The 17349-nt window shown below is 48.7% G+C and overlaps 1 protein-coding gene across 1 annotated transcript; it reads right to left on the bottom strand.

The window, feature by feature from the left end:
- Positions 1-14154: 14154 nt before the first annotated feature.
- Positions 14155-16093, bottom strand: LOC128832511 (uncharacterized). The gene is made up of 2 exons (XM_054019975.1): positions 15201-16093; positions 14155-14724 (listed from the first exon to the last, which is right to left on the bottom strand). The coding sequence occupies exons 1-2, from the start codon at positions 15412-15414 to the stop codon at positions 14249-14251; spliced, it is 690 nt and encodes a 229-aa protein (XP_053875950.1). The 5' UTR covers positions 15415-16093; the 3' UTR covers positions 14155-14248.
- Between the last annotated feature and the right edge of the window lie 1256 nt (positions 16094-17349).

Genomic DNA, 17349 nt, shown 5'->3' with positions numbered 1-17349 from the left:
TGGAGCTCCACACATGCATTGGCAAGACATTACACCTTGTCCAGGACTCCACTCCACATCCTCTAGGACAGCGATTCTCCAAGCAGCTATACCAACTGCGTCCTCTCACTCTCTTCTGCTCTGAATACTGTTTGTCAGTCGCTCACAGTTGAATACACATAGGAATCAGCACTGAAAGAAGACCGGGAAATTACTTAGCCTAACTGGCGTTCTTCGAGTGATTGCTCATGTGTATTCCACAATAGGTGTGCGTGCTCGCTACGTGCACCGATGTCGGAAGTTTTTCCCCTAGCAGTACCCGTAGGGTGGTGCCCCTACCGACCCCTGGAGTGGTACGGTATAAGGGGCACTGTGCGCTCCCCCCCACCCTCAGTTCCTTCTTGCCACAAGTGAAGTGCTTCGGAACTGCTCTCTCCAGCTTTGCTGCAGCTCGTCCCCAGAACTCTTGTTCGTTCAGTGTATGGTACCTGTAGTTAGTAGTTTAGTTAGTGTGCCTGGGCCGGGGCATGCCCTGCGCCACAGGTTTTTAAGTCGTATGACACTTGTAGGCGACCGATGCCAGTGAGTGATCTGCACGCGGACTGTTTACGCTGTGTGTGGGGAACCCATCTCGGCGTTCACTGTAAGATTTGCAAGTTGCTCAAGCCTCAGACCGAGAGAGACATTAGGCTCCGGGCTATCCTGATGAAGTCGGCGTTGACCCAGACTCCAGCACGCTGCTCTAAGTCTGCATCGCTTCACATCTGCAGTGCACACCAAGAAGGCTAAGAAGAGGCCATCTCCGCCGTGGCACCAGAACAAGATTGGGGGAGAGGCTAGACCCTTGTTGGGCAGCCACCTCCAGTGCCAGTGGACACGCAAACTACTGCATCTGATGAGGCGATTACAGCCCTTCCTCCCCCTGTTCTGCAGGAGGACTCTAAAGCCTACCAGGAGCTATTGAAAAGAGTGGCATCAAACCTCAACCTTCAAGCAGAGGAGGTGGAGGAGCCTTCAGACACCCTTTTTAACGTCCTGTCCGTCTCAGTACTGGGTAGGGCGGCCTTACCACTCCATAAAGAGGTGGCAAAAATTTCATATGCCTTGTGGCAAACCCGGGCCTCATTGGTCCCCATTTCTAAGAGAGCGGAACTCAAGTATTTTGTGCCCGCCAAAGGACATGAATGCCTATACATTCACCCTGCTCTTAACTCCCGGGTTGTTGAGTCGGTCAACCACAGGGAACGGCAGGGCCAACCAGCTTTTACTCCAAAAAATAAAGATTCAAGGAGGCTGGATTCATCTGAGAGAAAAATGTATTTGTCCTCAAGCTTCCAGTTACAGGTGGCGAACCATCAGGCTCTCCTGGGCCGGTATGAGTTCAATCTATGGGGCTCTCTGCCCAAGTTTGAGGCTTCCCTCTAGGAGCATGACAGGAAGGAATTCAAAGCTCTGGTGGAGGAGGGTACAGCAGCTGCCAGGGCAACCCTGCAGGCAGCGTCGGATGCAGCAGACATGGCCACACGGTCCATGGCCTCCGTGGTGTCCCTGACAAGGACGTCGTGGCTCTTGCTGTCTGGGTGTTCGGTGAGGCGCAGAACTCCTTACAGGACCTCCTGTTTGACGGCAAGGCTCTGTTGCAGAACAGATGGACATAAAACTGCATGGCCTGAAAAACTCCCGCACTACGTTAAGACTCTTGGCCTCTATGTTCCGGATCTGGCTACACCTAAGTTTAAGCCACAGCAGGCTCCCACCCAGGCCGCCCACTCTAAATCCGAGCTCCCTTATAAAAAGTCACAGGACTATAAGAAACGCCTGCAGAGACAGTCTCGGTCTGCCCCCCACCCTGGGTCCTCCAAGGGCAAACAGGCAGGGAAATGGCAGATTTGACGGGACGGCCAGGGGAGACCTACCTGTTCTCATCAGGGATCCACCCTCAATAAAGCTTCCCTTCTGCAACCAGTTGTGTGCTTTTCTGCCGGAGTGGTTGTGGCTGACTTCAGACTGATGGGTCCTCAGCACCATCTCCCAGGGCTACATCCTCCAGTTTACTTCTACCCCCCAACCACCCTCTGCCCCCATCCCTCCTGGGGCCTCTCTTGAGGCTCTGCTTGAGCAGGAGCTGGGGCGGCTCCTTGCCCTAGGAGCAGTGGAAGTGGTGCCAGCAGAGTTCAAACGCAAGGGGTACTACTCCTGCTATTTCCTTATCCTGAAGGCCAAAGGGGGCCTCAGGCCCATCCTGGACCTGTGAGGCCTGAACCTGTACATGGTGAAGCTCAAGTTCCACATGGTCTCCCTGGCCTCCATCATTCCCTCCCTCCCTCCCTGTGGGGTCCAGATCTTCCCCTATTTGGACGACTGGCTGGTCAAAGGCAGCTCCCAGTCGCAGGTGCGGGACCATGTGGTGCTCCTTCTGTCCATGTGCACCACTCTGGGCCTGTTAGTAAACGACGCCAAGTCCACTTTAGTCCTGATACAACGCATAGAGTTTATCTGGGAGGTCCTGGATGCCATGTCAGCCAGAGCCTCCCTCCCACCAGACAGGTTCGAGACCCTGAAAGGGCTCGTCGACACAGTCACAAGGCTTCCAGTGACAACAGCCAGAGCGTGTCTCCAGCTCTTGGGTCACATGTTGGTGTGCACATATGTGGTTCATCACACCAGACTCAGGATGAGGCCCCTCCAGCTCTGGTTGGCTTTGGTGTTCTCCCAGGCCAGAGACAGGATGGACGAGGTCCTCACTGTGCCCGAACCAATGATCGCCTCCCTTCGATGGTGGTCCTCCCCGGGGAACATGCTCCGTGGGGTTTCATTCAGAGGCAGGACCCAGTCACTGGAACTGGTGTCTGACGCATCGGACCTGGGTGGGGAGCCCATGTAGGAGACGTTCAGACCCAAGGTCTGTGGTCTGCACAGGACCTGGCCCTCCACATAAATGTCAAAGAGCTCAGGGTGGTCCAGCTGGCATGCATGGCCTTCCGCTTGCACCTGGAGGGCAGGGTTCTCACGGACAACATGGCCTCGATGTTTTACATCAACAGGCAAGGCGGGGCCCGATCCTCTGCCCTTTGCCTGGAAGCTCTCAAGCTGTGGGACTTCTGTATAGCCCACGACATTTGCCTACCACTTACCGGGAACCTGGAACTCGCGAGCAGATCGCTTGAGCAGGGACTTTTTCTCTCAGCACAAGTGGTCTCTTCACCCAGAGGTGGTGCACAGACTTTTCCAAGAGCGGGGACCTATTCGTGACTCGACAGAACCGTCACTGTCCCCAGCTCTGCTCTGGGAGGGAAGAGGGGGCTAGGACAGGGCGCTATTTCCGATGCCTTCCTCCTGTCCTGGTCAGGCCAGTTTTGCTATGCCTTCCCCCCCCCATTCCCGCAGATCAGCAGGGTCCTGGAAAAGATAAAGACGGACAGAGCCCGGGTCCTCCTGATTGCCCTGGCATGGCCCAGGCAGCATTGGTACGGGACCCTCACGAGCCTGGCAGTTGCCCCGCCGTGGCCGTTGCCATCCCACCTGGACCTGCTCTTCCAGGACCAAGGCCTTCTCCACCCCAACCTAGCGGCACTCCACCTCACAGCGTGGCTGCTCAATGGGTAGGCCGGGAGGAAAGGACGTGCTCAGAAGGGGTTCAGCGTGTCCTCTTGGAAAGCAGGCGACCCTCCACACGCCAAGTCTACTTGGCAAAGTGGTCTTGGTTTTCCCTATGGGCAGCTGAACGGGGCGTTTCCTCCGTAACTGTCCCAATCCAGCTCATTTTGGACTACCTCCTTCACTTTAGAGCCCAGGGCCTGGTGCCATCGTCCGTCAAGGTGCACTTGGCGACTATATCGGTCTTCCACCTGCCGGTGCAGGGGCACATGGTATTCTCCCATGCCATGACTAGCCGGTACCTTAAGGGATCGAATCGTCTCTTCCCGTACGTTAGGCCCCCAGTCCCACAGTGGGACCTGAACTTGGTGCTAGCCCGGCTTCTGGTCCCCAGTTTGAGCCTCTAGCTACGTGCTCCTGGTCGCACCTCTCGTGGAAGGTGGCCTTCCTGGTAGCGATCACGTCGGCTAGGTGGGTCTCGGAACTCAGGGCCCTGACCTCCGAGCCACCATATACAGTGTTCCATAAGGTTACGGTCCAGCTCCGCCTACATCCTTCATTCCTCCCAAAGGTGATCTCTGCCTACCACATGGGTCAGGACATTTTCCTGCCAGTCCTCTGCCCCAAGCCCCATGCATCCAGTGAGGAGCGTCGCCTCCACTTGCTGGATGTGAGACAGGCTCGGGCTTTTCACCTGGAGTGGACTAAGTCTTTCAGGAAGTCCTTGCAGCTGTTCATTGCCTCAGCCGAACACATGAGGGGTCGGCCGATCTCCATTCAGTGACCCTCCAACTGGATCACTTTGTGCATCCATACCTGTTATGACCTGGCGGGAATCCCCCCCGCCATCAATTGTGAGGGCACACTCGACTAGGGCGCAAGCCTCATCGCCTGCCTTTTTAGCCCATGTCCCCATTCAGGACATTTGCAGGGCTGCCATATGGTCTTCAGTTCACGCATTTACCTCACATTATGCGATCATCTCCCAGACCAGGGAAGACGCCGGGTTCGGCAGGGCTGTGCTCAGTCCCGTGAGTTTGTGAACTCCTACCCACCTCCAGCAGATATAGCTTGGAATCATCTATTGTGGAATACACATGAACAATCACTCCAAGAAGAAAAGAGAGTTACCTTTTCTGTAACTGGTGTTCTTCGAGATGTGTTGCTTATGTCTATTGCACATCCCGCCCTCCTTCCCCTCTGTCGGAGTCGTCTGGCAAGAAGGAACTGAGGGTTGGGGGGAGCACGCAGTGCCAGTTATACCATGCCCTGGAGGCGCCACTCTAAGGGTCTCTAGGGGCCTTCCCTTATGGGTACTGCTAGGGGAAAAACTTCTGACACCGGTGCACGTGGCAAGCACGCACACCTGTTGTGGAATAGACATGAGCAACACATCTCGAAGAACACCAGTTACAGAAAAGGTAACTGTCTTTTCTTAAAGATGTGTGGTTCCCTAACTGTATTCCACTATCTGCCCTCCATTTCCTCTGCATTGGATCATGACTATATTGGCAGTAGAGAAGGAACTGGCAAGGTGATCAGTCTGCCCTGCCCCTTATATTCTTGGTAGGGAGCACATGGAGAGCTGTGCCAAAGGTGTGGACCAAAAGACATTACTGGCAAGAATTCTCTGGTATGCATGAGCTCCATGAACCTGAGCCCCACAGTGGAATACAGATAGAGACCATGCATCTTGAAGAAGTCCAGTTACGACAAGGTAAGTAACTTCCCTTTTCCAGATTTTCAGATAGGCTACAGCATTCTTCTAATTACAGAGGTACTCTAAGAGTGACTGCCAAAGTAATGTTGAAATTAAAATGATAGAAGGGAAAAAAGGAATTAAAGGTCAAGGGTAACATTTTCAAAAATACTTAAAGCCTATTTTCAAATGACTTGAGGTCCTAATTCACATTGACATTAATGTTACTTAAAATCCTGAGTCAACACAAGTCAGTGCATGGCAAACCACAGTGTGAATTTATAGCACACTAGCTTGCTGAACACTAACTGGCCATGTGTACGCTGCTACAGCACACGTTGACATACTTCTGTTTGAAGCATCAAAGCGTACAATAGTGTGCTGTAGCAGGGTCCACATGGTCAGTTAGTGCATAGCTAGTTAGTGCCAGTGCTCTGTAGATTCACACCCTGGCTTTCAGCATGCTAATTGACCATGTAGACAAGCCCTAAATCCACAGTTGCCAACTTTCACGTGGTAAATAAGCACCCTGACTTTCACAATAAGCCAAAAATCAAGCTAATCCCATTTCAAAACAAGCCAATCCCTAAGAACCCCAACACTCTCTGTGACTAGATCTCCCCGGTGTTCAGTCTGAGGCTGTGGTGGGCCCGCCGTGCACCCCTGACTCTCTCCCCGCTCTTGCCTCTGCTTGCCAGGAGCCGATCAACAACAACAACAACAACAACAACAAAAAGGGCAACAAGCTACAAGCCAAAAACTAGCCAACAAGCAACTCACAAGCCAATTAAGCCAAAACCAACCCCAATTTCTGTGTTGTTTTTTTCCCCCGTTGGTTTGGCATGTCTGCCTAAACCCCATTTTAAAAAGTGACTTAGGCACTTTTGAAAACTTTACCCTGACCTTAATTCCTTTTTTCTTCTCCATCACTATTTTTAACATTTTGGCAGCCAGTGAGTACCTTTGCAATTAGAAAAATTCTTGAGCCTATGTTACTTTTGAAAATAGGACTTACACTTAGTCATTTAAGCACTTTTGAAAATATGATCTCATTTTTTTAATCTTTAATGTAAAAAGACCTTGTTACTTCCCAAAATTAAGAAAAGACTGTCTCTTTCCATCTGGAAATCCATGTATTTTTTTTTTTTAGTGGTATTAAGCATTAATGTCAAACATCCAGTGTTACCCAGATTGCAGACTTTCAAATTACCACTGGTTCTCCTTGATCAAATAGTGGGTATTTTTTGTTGTTGCCATAGTATCTGATAATTGAGCTGATAACAAGCATGCTGAAGTGTAAATCATCAAGCACAGTAAAACTTCAACTATATAAACAAACATCTGAACTTCATACCATTATTTTGAGTCCCATGTAATTTTTCATACTTGTCTAAAGATTGATTCATGTAAAAAGCTTTGCCTCTAAAGTTATTGTTTTGGACTATCGACACAATCTCTTTAAATTGCTTTCTAGTAATCTTTAGTTTTAAATGCTTCTCTCATAAGATTCCTCGCACTAAAAGTAGATTGACAGATGAAGCCTATTTCAGCACCTATAAAATATATGAAACTGATTCAGATTGTTCAGGAATCATAAATGCCCAATTCGTTTTCTTTCTTAAATGGCCATGCTGCTGCTGCTCATTTAATGGGACAAGGGATGTGTGCTGGGGAGCAGTGACAATGGTTTTGGCAAATCAGATGAGCTAAATTAAATGCTACTGTAGGTCAAATCCTCTGAAAGAATTTTGTTGCTGAAGGACAGGAGTGATAGTGTTGTGTATTATTTGGATGTCTGTAACTGCATATTAAGATGAGTATACTCCAATTTATCTTTGAAATTGTTGTGCAAATGGCCATTTAAGACTATTTGTCATAACAGCAAATATTTCATCTGAACCATACCTGCTTGGGTGGTGATTACATTTCACTGTTGAGTACTTCAGTCTCAACCAGTGCCAGTGACATAGTCGTCTGAAAAGCTGGTAGTCTTACAAGTAATCCTTGTTTCAAATGTATGAATTATCTGTCTTCAATTATTTCTCAGTTGCTGTAACAATACATGCCTTCTGTTTTAAAATATTCAAACCAGTTTTGTGTTTGGTAGCTTCTGTTCTTCATAAAATTATTCCTACTGCTCCCCTCCCCCCCCCCCCCCCCCGGCATTGTAGGAATTACATGTTGTGCAGTCCAGCAGCCGTGGGGTGCAAGTTCCATAGATGTATGTTTCACATGGACATTGAGTATTATCAAACTACCTAACAGCCCTGGGGACCAGGACCCCATTGTGCCAGGTGCTGTAGAAACTCAGAACCAAAAGACAATCCCTGTCTCAGAGAGCTTACAACTGAAGTACAAAACAAGAAATAACAGCTGGATAAAGAGAGATGGGGGAGCACAAGGAAAACATGAGACCATTCTGGTCTCTATGAGCAGCAGTGGTGCCAGCACACTAGCAACCTAACTGTTGTCAAGTTTTTTTGTAGGTATCATGGCACAGCATTTTAAGGAGGATTTTGATGGAGAACAATGAGTATACAGGGAGTGACTCCCAAGTGTGACAGACAATACGGGAGAGAGCCTGAAACTACTTGTTTGAAAATTTACCATGAGGATGATAGAGATACCATGAAGCTTATAAAACGAACAGGAGTACTTGTGGCACCTTAGAGACTAACAAATTTATTTCAGCATAAACTTTCATGAGCTACAGCTCACTTCTTCAGATGCATAGAGTGGAACACACACACAGAAGATATTTATACATACAGAGAACATGAAAAGGTGGAAGTACGCATACCAATTGTAAGAGGCCAGTCAATTGAGATGAGCTATCAGTAGCAGCAGAAGAAAAAACTTTGAAGTGATAATCGAGATGACCCATAGAAGGTGGGAGGAGAACTTAACATGGGGGGGGGGGGGGATTCAATTAGTGCAATGACCCAACCATTCCCGGTCTCTGTTTAGGCCTAAGTTAATTGTCTAATTTGCATATTAATTTGAGTTCAGCAGTCTCTCTTTGGAGTCTGTTTTTGAAGTTTTTTTGTTGCAAAACTGACACCTTCAAGTCTGTCACTGAATGATTAGAGAGGTTGAAGTGTTCTCCCACGGGTTTTTGAATGTTATGATTCCTGATGTCAGATTTGTGTCCATTTACATAACATGCAAAAACCAGTACCACTTTGTGCCTACTGGCACTTCACAGAAAGATGCTGCAGAGTGATCCAGTAGCTCCTGCCACCATTCTGCCAATGTCCATGGAAAATGTATAGATGACGACTGTAGTTCTTCAGTAAAAGTTCAGTGCTAAGAGAGAAGTGTCTCAAATGCAATATAAATATAAAGTCATTGTAGCAGGGTTCACATGCACATTCCATTTTAGAATGAGGGGTGGTTCCCATGCAATAGGGCTCCTACCTTGCTTTTCTAGTGTTCCGCAACTTCAGCCTTCACTTCACCGGAGAATGTTGTTCTGTCCCATTGAGCTAGGCTAAAGCTAATTGAGTTTAAAACGGTGCATTTAAAATCATGTGCAACTTACTAACTGTTTTGCTAATTTTTCTAAATACCTATATGCAAAACTCACTTAACTGTGAAGATTCACCTAGCACCTCAGTAAAATGTGCTTATATTCCTCAGATCCTGAAGAAGTTGGCCCTCCTTCCTCCAGATTTCCACTGCCCCAATAGTTATGAAATCAATCTACCACTAAAAAGGAGAAATCCTTCATCAATTGTATAATCAAGCAAATAACATTAAAAAACACACAAAATAGGAATTGCTCTTTATGAAATTGATCTGCTTCAGAGGAAAGCACAAACCTCACATAATTAACAATTTATGGAATAAAATGCCTGAATTATTTGTTGCTCTAGTGTGCTGATTGGCCAAATGGTTTGAGTGGTTCTTATGCAAAGCAGGAGTTCTGTCACTAGATGGTGCTCCTGGCCTATACATTCCTTTTTTCTGCCAGACTGAACAGCTGCTAAATGCGATCCCCACCTTCAGCTTTGTTTTAATGACACTATCTTAACACAGCATGTTTAAACAGAGATAAACCGTATTAGCATTTCCCACATTGAGATATCTCATCTCCCTAGTGTCCTTTGTCATTCTCCCAGTCAATTATGTGCCTTTGTTTACACTGTCCAGTATCCTAGGAATTATTTATTACTGGTTTAGTGCCAACAATGTGCTTGGCATTGTACAGTACACTGTGAATGCCTGTATAAACAAAAAGACACAACAGAGGGCAACTGAAGTGCTTATTTTTTATTTAAATATTAAATTACAAACTCCTTGGGGATGTTGCAGCAGAAGTGGGTTTTTACCAGGAGATTGAATTGACATGAGTGTGGTGGCTTTGGAAACTAGGACAGGCAAGGGTGTTGCACTCGTAAGAGGCAGTAGAGGAAAAGTCACGTATTTGAGAGTTAAGAGAAAAAAATTGGTACATGAAGAGTAGATCTCAACTCAAAAGTCTCTGCTTTTGTGTAGTCTTTCACCACTGGTTTCTCCTTCATTCTGCCCTTTCTGCCATACCTCGTTGTCTCCCTTCCTACACCACACAACCTTAACTCTTCCCTTGCAGGGATGCCCAGAGGAAATGGGAACATTCTAGTCCCTTACCTGTATCGAATAAAAAATTTCTGTTTTCTCGGTGACCTCCATAACTGCAAATAAGAGCTTGGACTTATACAGCCTTGCAAACCCCTCACTGTGAAGCACCATTGATCCAGGACAGGGCCTGGAGTGGGCAGAGTTAAGGTTAAGGGAGGAAGGTATCTGTGAAGTACCATCTTAACTCCTCAGTTTCTGTTTTTTCTAACATTTGTTTTGATTTTTTTTGTTGCATACTAACATTTTTTATATGATGGATGTAAGGACACCTTAACTCTGCATTTCCTGGTTTTTCAATACTGTTGTTTTGGGAATTCAAACTCTTAGAGCGCAAGGAGTAAAGCGAACTGCTGAGCCCATGCAACTTAACTCTATATTAACAAAGGTTTTGTGTGTGTTAAATGGGGCTATTGCTTGGCACGTTAGTTGTTCAGAATCCACCACATTTAAATTTAGAGACAGATTTTTGGCATGTAATGCCCTATAGAGATTTCAGGCCAGCAAAGTGTGTCGTCTCACTGAAATTCTGGTTCTTCAGTTGTGCACATGTACCTTTTAGATGTTTCTCTGGGACTAAACAAGGGGACAGTGTGAACAGAAAATGAGGAAGACTAGAGCCTGGAAGAAAATAGAATGGCTACACTTGGCCAAACTAATTATTCTTTTCTCCAAATGCAGAGGCAGTTTTTCACGTATTTGTTCATGTGGGTCAAACAGTCTTGGCTCATGCACTCCATGCACATGAGATCAGATTCTTTTGACCAGTTCAGGGTCCTGCCCTTTGATCTTTCCACAACACCAACAGTGTTTACCAAGTGCACGGCGGTCATAGTTTTTCAGTTGAGGAGACGGGGATACAGGTCTACCCGTATCTCAATGACAGATTGATCTAGGGAAGGGTCACCCCAGTAGGCGACCAACTCAGTTCAAGTAACCTTAAAGCTCTTTGCCAAATTGGGCCTCAAAACCAACTGAGTCAGACTAAGTGTGCATTTTTATCTAAGTATAGAGTTTGTAGGTGCCTCGTTAGATGCCCAAATAGCGGGAGCTTACCTTCCATAAGAACAATTCCAAACTATAATGGACCTCAACAATCCACTTGAAGCTCACTCAAAGACATCCAATAAGAGCATGCCCCAGGCTTTTGGGACATATCATCTCATGCCACTATGTGATGCAGTTTTCCAGACTTCTCTGCTTCATACAAGGGTGGTTGAAATCAACATATCTATCCTACAGACTTCAAATGGACACTGTCCCACAAGAAGTTCTCCCCTTGTTAAACTGGTGAAAAGTTTTTCAGGTGTGTAATTGAGTACCCTTCTCTGCAGCTCTACCAGCCAAGACTCCTGTGAAAGATGCCTTCACTCAAGGATGGTGGGGGGGAGGCTAGACCACCTTAAAACACAAGACGTATGGTTCCCTCAAGAAACTCATCTGCACATAAATGTTCTGGAACGTGAGTCATCTGCCTGGTACACAAAGTGTTCCTACTCCAGAGATCCACAGTCCAGGTGCTGACAGAACACACACCAGCTATGCATTATGTCAACATGCAAGGGGAAACCAGGTCATCTCTGCTCTGTTAGGAGGCCATTCAGCTCAGCAGTTGATGTATTTGTCACTAGATCACACCGCTGACCCTGCATCTTTCATGCTGTCATGACCTGCCCCTTCCTGGGCACGCATCTTCTTCAACACCAGTGTCTCTGGGTCACCGGTACAGCCTTTTTACCCCTCTAATCTTCACAGGATCTGTAAATATTGGGTGATCTTGGCTGCTCTTCTTAACTCTATTTCAAAGGACCTGCAGATCTCTTCAAAAACCTCTCCAAATCCTCAGTTTGGCATAACACAAAACTTTTACTTAACACAAGTAAAAATAATAGTGTTTAGTAACTTTCCAACTTCTTTCTCTAACAGGGATATCCTAAGCTTATAAGGCCTTGTCTACACTACGAGAGTAGTTCGAATTTACTTGCATCGAATTTTTGGAATCGATATTGCAAAGTCGAACGTGTGTGTCCACACTAAGGACAGTAATTCGACTTTGTGAGTCCACACTAACGGTGAAAGCGTCGACATTCAAAGCGGTGCACTGTGGTCAGCTATCCCACAGTTCCCGCAGTCCCCTCTGCCCATTGGAATTCTGGGTGTAGACGGCAATGCCTTCTGGGTAACAAAATGTGTCGAGGGTGCTTTTGGGTAACTGTCGTCATCCGTCCATCACTCCCGCCCTCCCTCCCTGAAAGCGCCGGCGGGAAATCAGTTCGCGCACTTTTCCAGTCATTGACAGCGCGGATGCCACAGCACTGCGAGCATGGAGCATGCTGCGACCATCGCTGCAGTTGTGGCCGCTCTCAACGCCTCGCAGCTTATCATACAGGTTTCCCTGAGGCAGATGCAGAAAAGTCAGGCGAGGAGGCTACGGCACCGCGGTGATGTCCTGAAGTCTGAGAGTAGCACAGACCTCTCAGAAAGCAGGGGACCCAGCGCCGAGGACATCACGATGGCAATGGGTCATGTTGATGCCGTGGAACGGCGATTCTGGGCACGGGAAACAAGCACTGAGTGGTGGGACCGCATAGTGCTGCAGGTCTGGGATGAATCCCAGTGGCTGCGAAACTTTCGCATGCGGAAGGGAACTTTCCTGGAACTTTGTGAGTTGCTGTCCCCTGCCCTGAAGCGCAATGACACCCGGTTGCGAGCTGCACTGAGTGTACAGAAGCGAGTGGCCATAGCCCTCTGGAAGCTTGCAACGCCAGACAGCTACCGGTCAGTCGCGAACCAGTTTGGGGTGGGCAAATCTACCGTGGGGGTTGTTGTGATGCAAGTAGCGAAGGCAATCGTTGATGTACTGCTGCCAAAGGTAGTGACCCTGGGAAACGTGGAGGCGATCATAGATGGCTTCGCAGCGATGGGATTCCCAAACTGCGGTGGGGCCATAGATGGAACTCACATTCCTATCCTGGCACCGGACCACCAGGCCACCCAGTACATTAACCAAAAGGGCTATTTTTCCATGGTGCTGCAAGCACTGGTGGACCACAGGGGACGTTTTACCAACATCTACGTGGGATGGCCGGGCAAGATTCATGACGCTCGTGTTTTCAGGAACTCTGGTCTGTTTAGACGGCTGCAACAAGGTATTTACTTCCCAGACCGCAAAATAACTGTTGGGGATGTGGAGATGCCTATAGTCATCCTCGGGGACCCAGCCTACCCGCTAATGCCCTGGCTCATGAAGCCCTATACTGGCGCCCTGGACACTGAAAAAGAACTCTTCAACTACTGGCTGAGCAAGTGCAGAATGGTGGTGGAGTGTGCTTTTGGCCGTCTCAAGGGGAGATGGAGAAGCTTACTGACTCGCTGTGATCTCAGCGAAACCAATATCCCCATTGTTATAGCAGCTTGCTGTGTGCTCCACAATCTCTGTGAGAGCAAGGGGGAGACCTTTATGGCGGGGTGGGAGGTTGAGGAAAATAGCCTGGCTGCTGATTACGCACAGCCAGACAGCCGGGCGATTAGAAGAGACCAGCGGGAAGCGCTGTGCATCCGGGAGGCTTTGAAAGCAAAGTTCCTGAGTGAGCAGGGTAACCTGTGACTTTAAAGTTTGTGTACAGAGAAGCTGAACCTGCCCCCGTTTCTTTACCCAGTTAATGTTGACTATCCTATCCAGTTACATACCCCCTTTACCCCCCTTCCAACACACGTTTCGAAATAAAAATAGTTCTACTTTGTTAATGCACACCGTTTTCTTTAATACTGTTTTCGCGGGAATTTTTTAAAACTGGGACGCAGACTGTGGTGCGGAGCGGGTGTAGTGTAGTGACGCGAATGAAGCTTCTAAACTCAAGGATTGACGGGCTCCGCTACGGTGGGATGGTTGTTTCAACGGAGCCTGTCACCCCTCCTGATCGGGACTGTGTGTATGGGGGGGCTATGTGACTATGTGGCAGGGGGAGGACGGTTACAGATCCCCTGCTGCGTGGCTCTGTGATCCTGCATAAGGACCGCCGCTTAAGATCTGTAACTGCCCTCCCCCGCCACAAAGTCACAGAGCAACCCACCCCCCACCACATAACATGAAAACAACCTCCCAGACTAACCAGGGTAACTAGTCACTGCATCACTGCACTGTGTATGTGCCCTGCTGCTGTGCCTGCCCCCGCCTATGTACCCTGCCAAAGGTGACTGTCCTGTCCAATTACCAACCCCCTTTCCCCTCCTCCTCTAAAAGAACATGATTGAAACAGTAGTTAACAGAAACGTATTTTTTATTATCAACTACACATGGAACTGGGAGGTGAAACTTGGACGGGGGCTTGTGTCAGGCGGGAAGGAAAGAACTTTTCAAATTTTGGGGAATGAGAGCCTCCTGCTACTAGAGCTCTCTGCAGGGGTGGAGTGAGAATTAGCAGGGACTCTGCCGCCTCTCCTTCTTTGCACTTTGGGTGAGGTGGGTATGGGACTTGGTGGCGGGGGAGGGCGGTTAGAGATGGACTGCAGCGGGGCTCTGTCCTCCTGCCTCCGTTCCTGCAGAACATCCACAAGGCGCCGGAGCATGTCTGTTTGCTCCCTCAGTAGTCCAAGCAGCGTTTGAGTCGCCTGCTGGTCTTCCTGCCGCCACCTCTCCTCCCGATCCATGTTTGCTTGGTGCATTTGGGTCAATTTCTCCCGCCACTGGGTCTGCTGTGCTGCCTGGGCTTGGGAACAGGCCATAAGTTCAGAGAACATGTCCTCCCGTGTCCTCTTCTTCCTACGCCTAATCCGCGCTAGCCTCTGGGAGTGTGATGCCAGGCTAGCTTCTGAGACAGTCGCAGATGGGGCTGTGGAAATGGGAAAAAGGGAGTGAATTCCTCAGAAAGATAAATGTAGTTGTGAACAAAGAACATAGTCTTTCTCTGTGAACAAGACCATGCACAGCACCTATCACATGCGCACTCAGCACAAGGTCGAATTCTCGGCCTTCGCATTCAGTGCCTGGGGTCTTGCACAGCACATTTGAGAAGCGGGGTAGCACAACGGAATTTCTGTTGCAGGCAGACATGGTAAGCCGTAGACTTGTGGCAGTTTAAAACTTTTATATTACCACTGGCCTCATTTCACATTTAAAGCAATGTCAGTCCCTGCTGCCAGCAATCCGGCAAGCGGGAACTCTGCCCCTGTCCCACCCCCTCGCGGCTGTCCCCGGGAACGATCCCTTTTGGCTGCCCCTCTCCCGCCTCCACCGCGTGGCTGCAAACCAGCGGTTACAGTTCTGTAAAGGAACGAGCAAGCAGTCCCAACACTAACATTCCCCTACCTAATTCAAAGCAGGTCACCATGGGCGACATCACCCTGATGAGGATCTCTGAGAGCGAGAGAGAGAGAATGCTCCGGGAAAGCCTCCAAAGACCAGGGCCGTATGCCGCCCTGCTGTGCAGAGCAATGATTCCCGAGTACTTGATAGTCTCGTGGCGCGGCAACGTGTCGTACTTCGGAGGACCCAATAAGGCCGCTCTCCCCAGGAACCTCATGCAACGGCTTTCCAATTACCTCCAGGAGAGCTTCATCGAGATGTCCCAGGAGGATTACTGCTCTATCCCCGCACATATAGACCGCATTTTACTGTAGCTGCAGTAGCAGGGAATAAACAGTAGAGCGGCTTGTGCTGGACAATCACGGAAAACCGGACATTGCTAGATTTTTTTTCAAAACTTGCACTGCCCATGACTAAACCGTTAAGCGCCTAGGGCACAGTAATCATGAACAACCCATTCTTTTAATTGTTAATATTCCTGTTCTGTTAAAAATAAATGTTTAGATGTTTGCAACACTTACTGGCTGATCCTTCCCCAGATTCTGTGTCCGGGGTAACGGCTGGGGACGCTTCGTAGGGGATCTCTGTAAGGGTGATGAAGAGATCCTGGCTGTCGGGGAAATCAGCGTTGTGAGCGCTGCCGACTGCCTCGCCCTCCTCATCTCCTTCCTCATCTTCCCCGTCCCCTAACATGTCCGAGGAACCGGCCGTGGAGAGTATCCCATCCTCAGAGTCCACGGTCAGTGGTGGGGTAGTGGTGGCGGCCGCACCGAGGATGGAATGCAGTGCCTCGTAGAAACGGGATGTCTGGGGATGGGATCCGGAGCGTCCGTTTGCCTCTTTGGTCTTCTGGTAGCCTTGTCTCAGCTCCTTGATTTTCACGCGGCACTGCGTTGCATCCCGGCTGTATCCTCTCTCTGACATGTCTTTTGAGATCTTCTCATAGATCTTTGCATTCCGTTTCTTGGAGCGCAGCTCAGAAAGCACGGACTCATCGCCCCACACAGCGATGAGATCCAAGACTTCCCTATCAGTCCATGCTGGGGCCCTCTTTCTATTCACAGACTGCACGGCCATCACTGCTGGAGAGCTCTGCATTGTTGCCAGTGCTGCTGTGATCGCCACAATGTCCAGACAGGAAATGAGATTCAAACTGGCCAGACAGGAAAAGGAATTCAAATTCAAATTTTCCCGGGGCTTTTCCTGTGTGGCTGGTCAGAGCATCCGAGCTCGTACTGCTGTCCAGAGCGTCAACAGAGTGGTGCACTGTGGGATAGCTCCCGGAGCTATTAGCGTCGATTTCCATCCACACCTAGCCTAATTCGACATGGCCATGTCGAATTTAGCGCTACTCCCCTTGTCGGGGAGGAGTACAGAAGTCGAATTAAAGAGACCTCTATGTCGAACTAAATAGCATCGCAGTGTGGACGGGTGCAGGGTTAATTCGATGTAATGGCGCTAACTTCGACATAAACGCCTAGTGTAGACCAGGCCTAAGAGCCCAGCAGTGCTTCCTCTCCTCACAGGAGCCAACCGACGAACCTTCTCTCCAGGAGGCCAACTGTCAGTGTGTAAAATTCAACCCCCCCCAAAGTCCTCAATGAGTAGTCTGGATGGAGTTTCCATTCAGGAGTCCAAGCCTCTGTGTCTCCGTGCACCTATTGATGTGTGTTCTTTTTGGTCTTCGTCCCACAACATACCCCCAACATGCAACTTCACTTAAAATTTATTCTACGACAGTAGCTCATATCAAACCATTTTCAAATCAGCATAGTTCCTTCTCTCAGGCATTTAGAAGTTGCTAGCAGATTGCCTCTGCACATTGTTCTCAGACAACCATGAATGGATGATCAAAGGCCTAGTGTTGCCGAGCATCTTTTGTAAGTGGGGATGCCCCAAAATAGACCTATTTGCCACAGGCCAGAACAAGAAATGCCAAGTGTTCTGCTCTTGAGAGAGCTCCACTTCAGGCTCTCTGTCATATACCTTTTTCTTCCCAATGATGCTTGAACTGATGTATGCCTTTCCACTGATTCCAATGATACTAAGTGTCCTGAGGAAGTGGAAGCAAGATGTAGTATCACTGACTATGGTAGCCCCAGCATGAGCCAGGCAGTTGTGGTGTTCAGATCTGGTGAATGGCTTTACGCAG

Source organism: Malaclemys terrapin, chromosome 2 (assembly GCF_027887155.1).
Source record: "Malaclemys terrapin pileata isolate rMalTer1 chromosome 2, rMalTer1.hap1, whole genome shotgun sequence".
NCBI classification, from domain to species: domain Eukaryota; kingdom Metazoa; phylum Chordata; order Testudines; family Emydidae; genus Malaclemys; species Malaclemys terrapin.
Note: the sequence above shows the minus strand (reverse complement) of the source record. Positions and strands in the feature narration are given on the sequence as shown.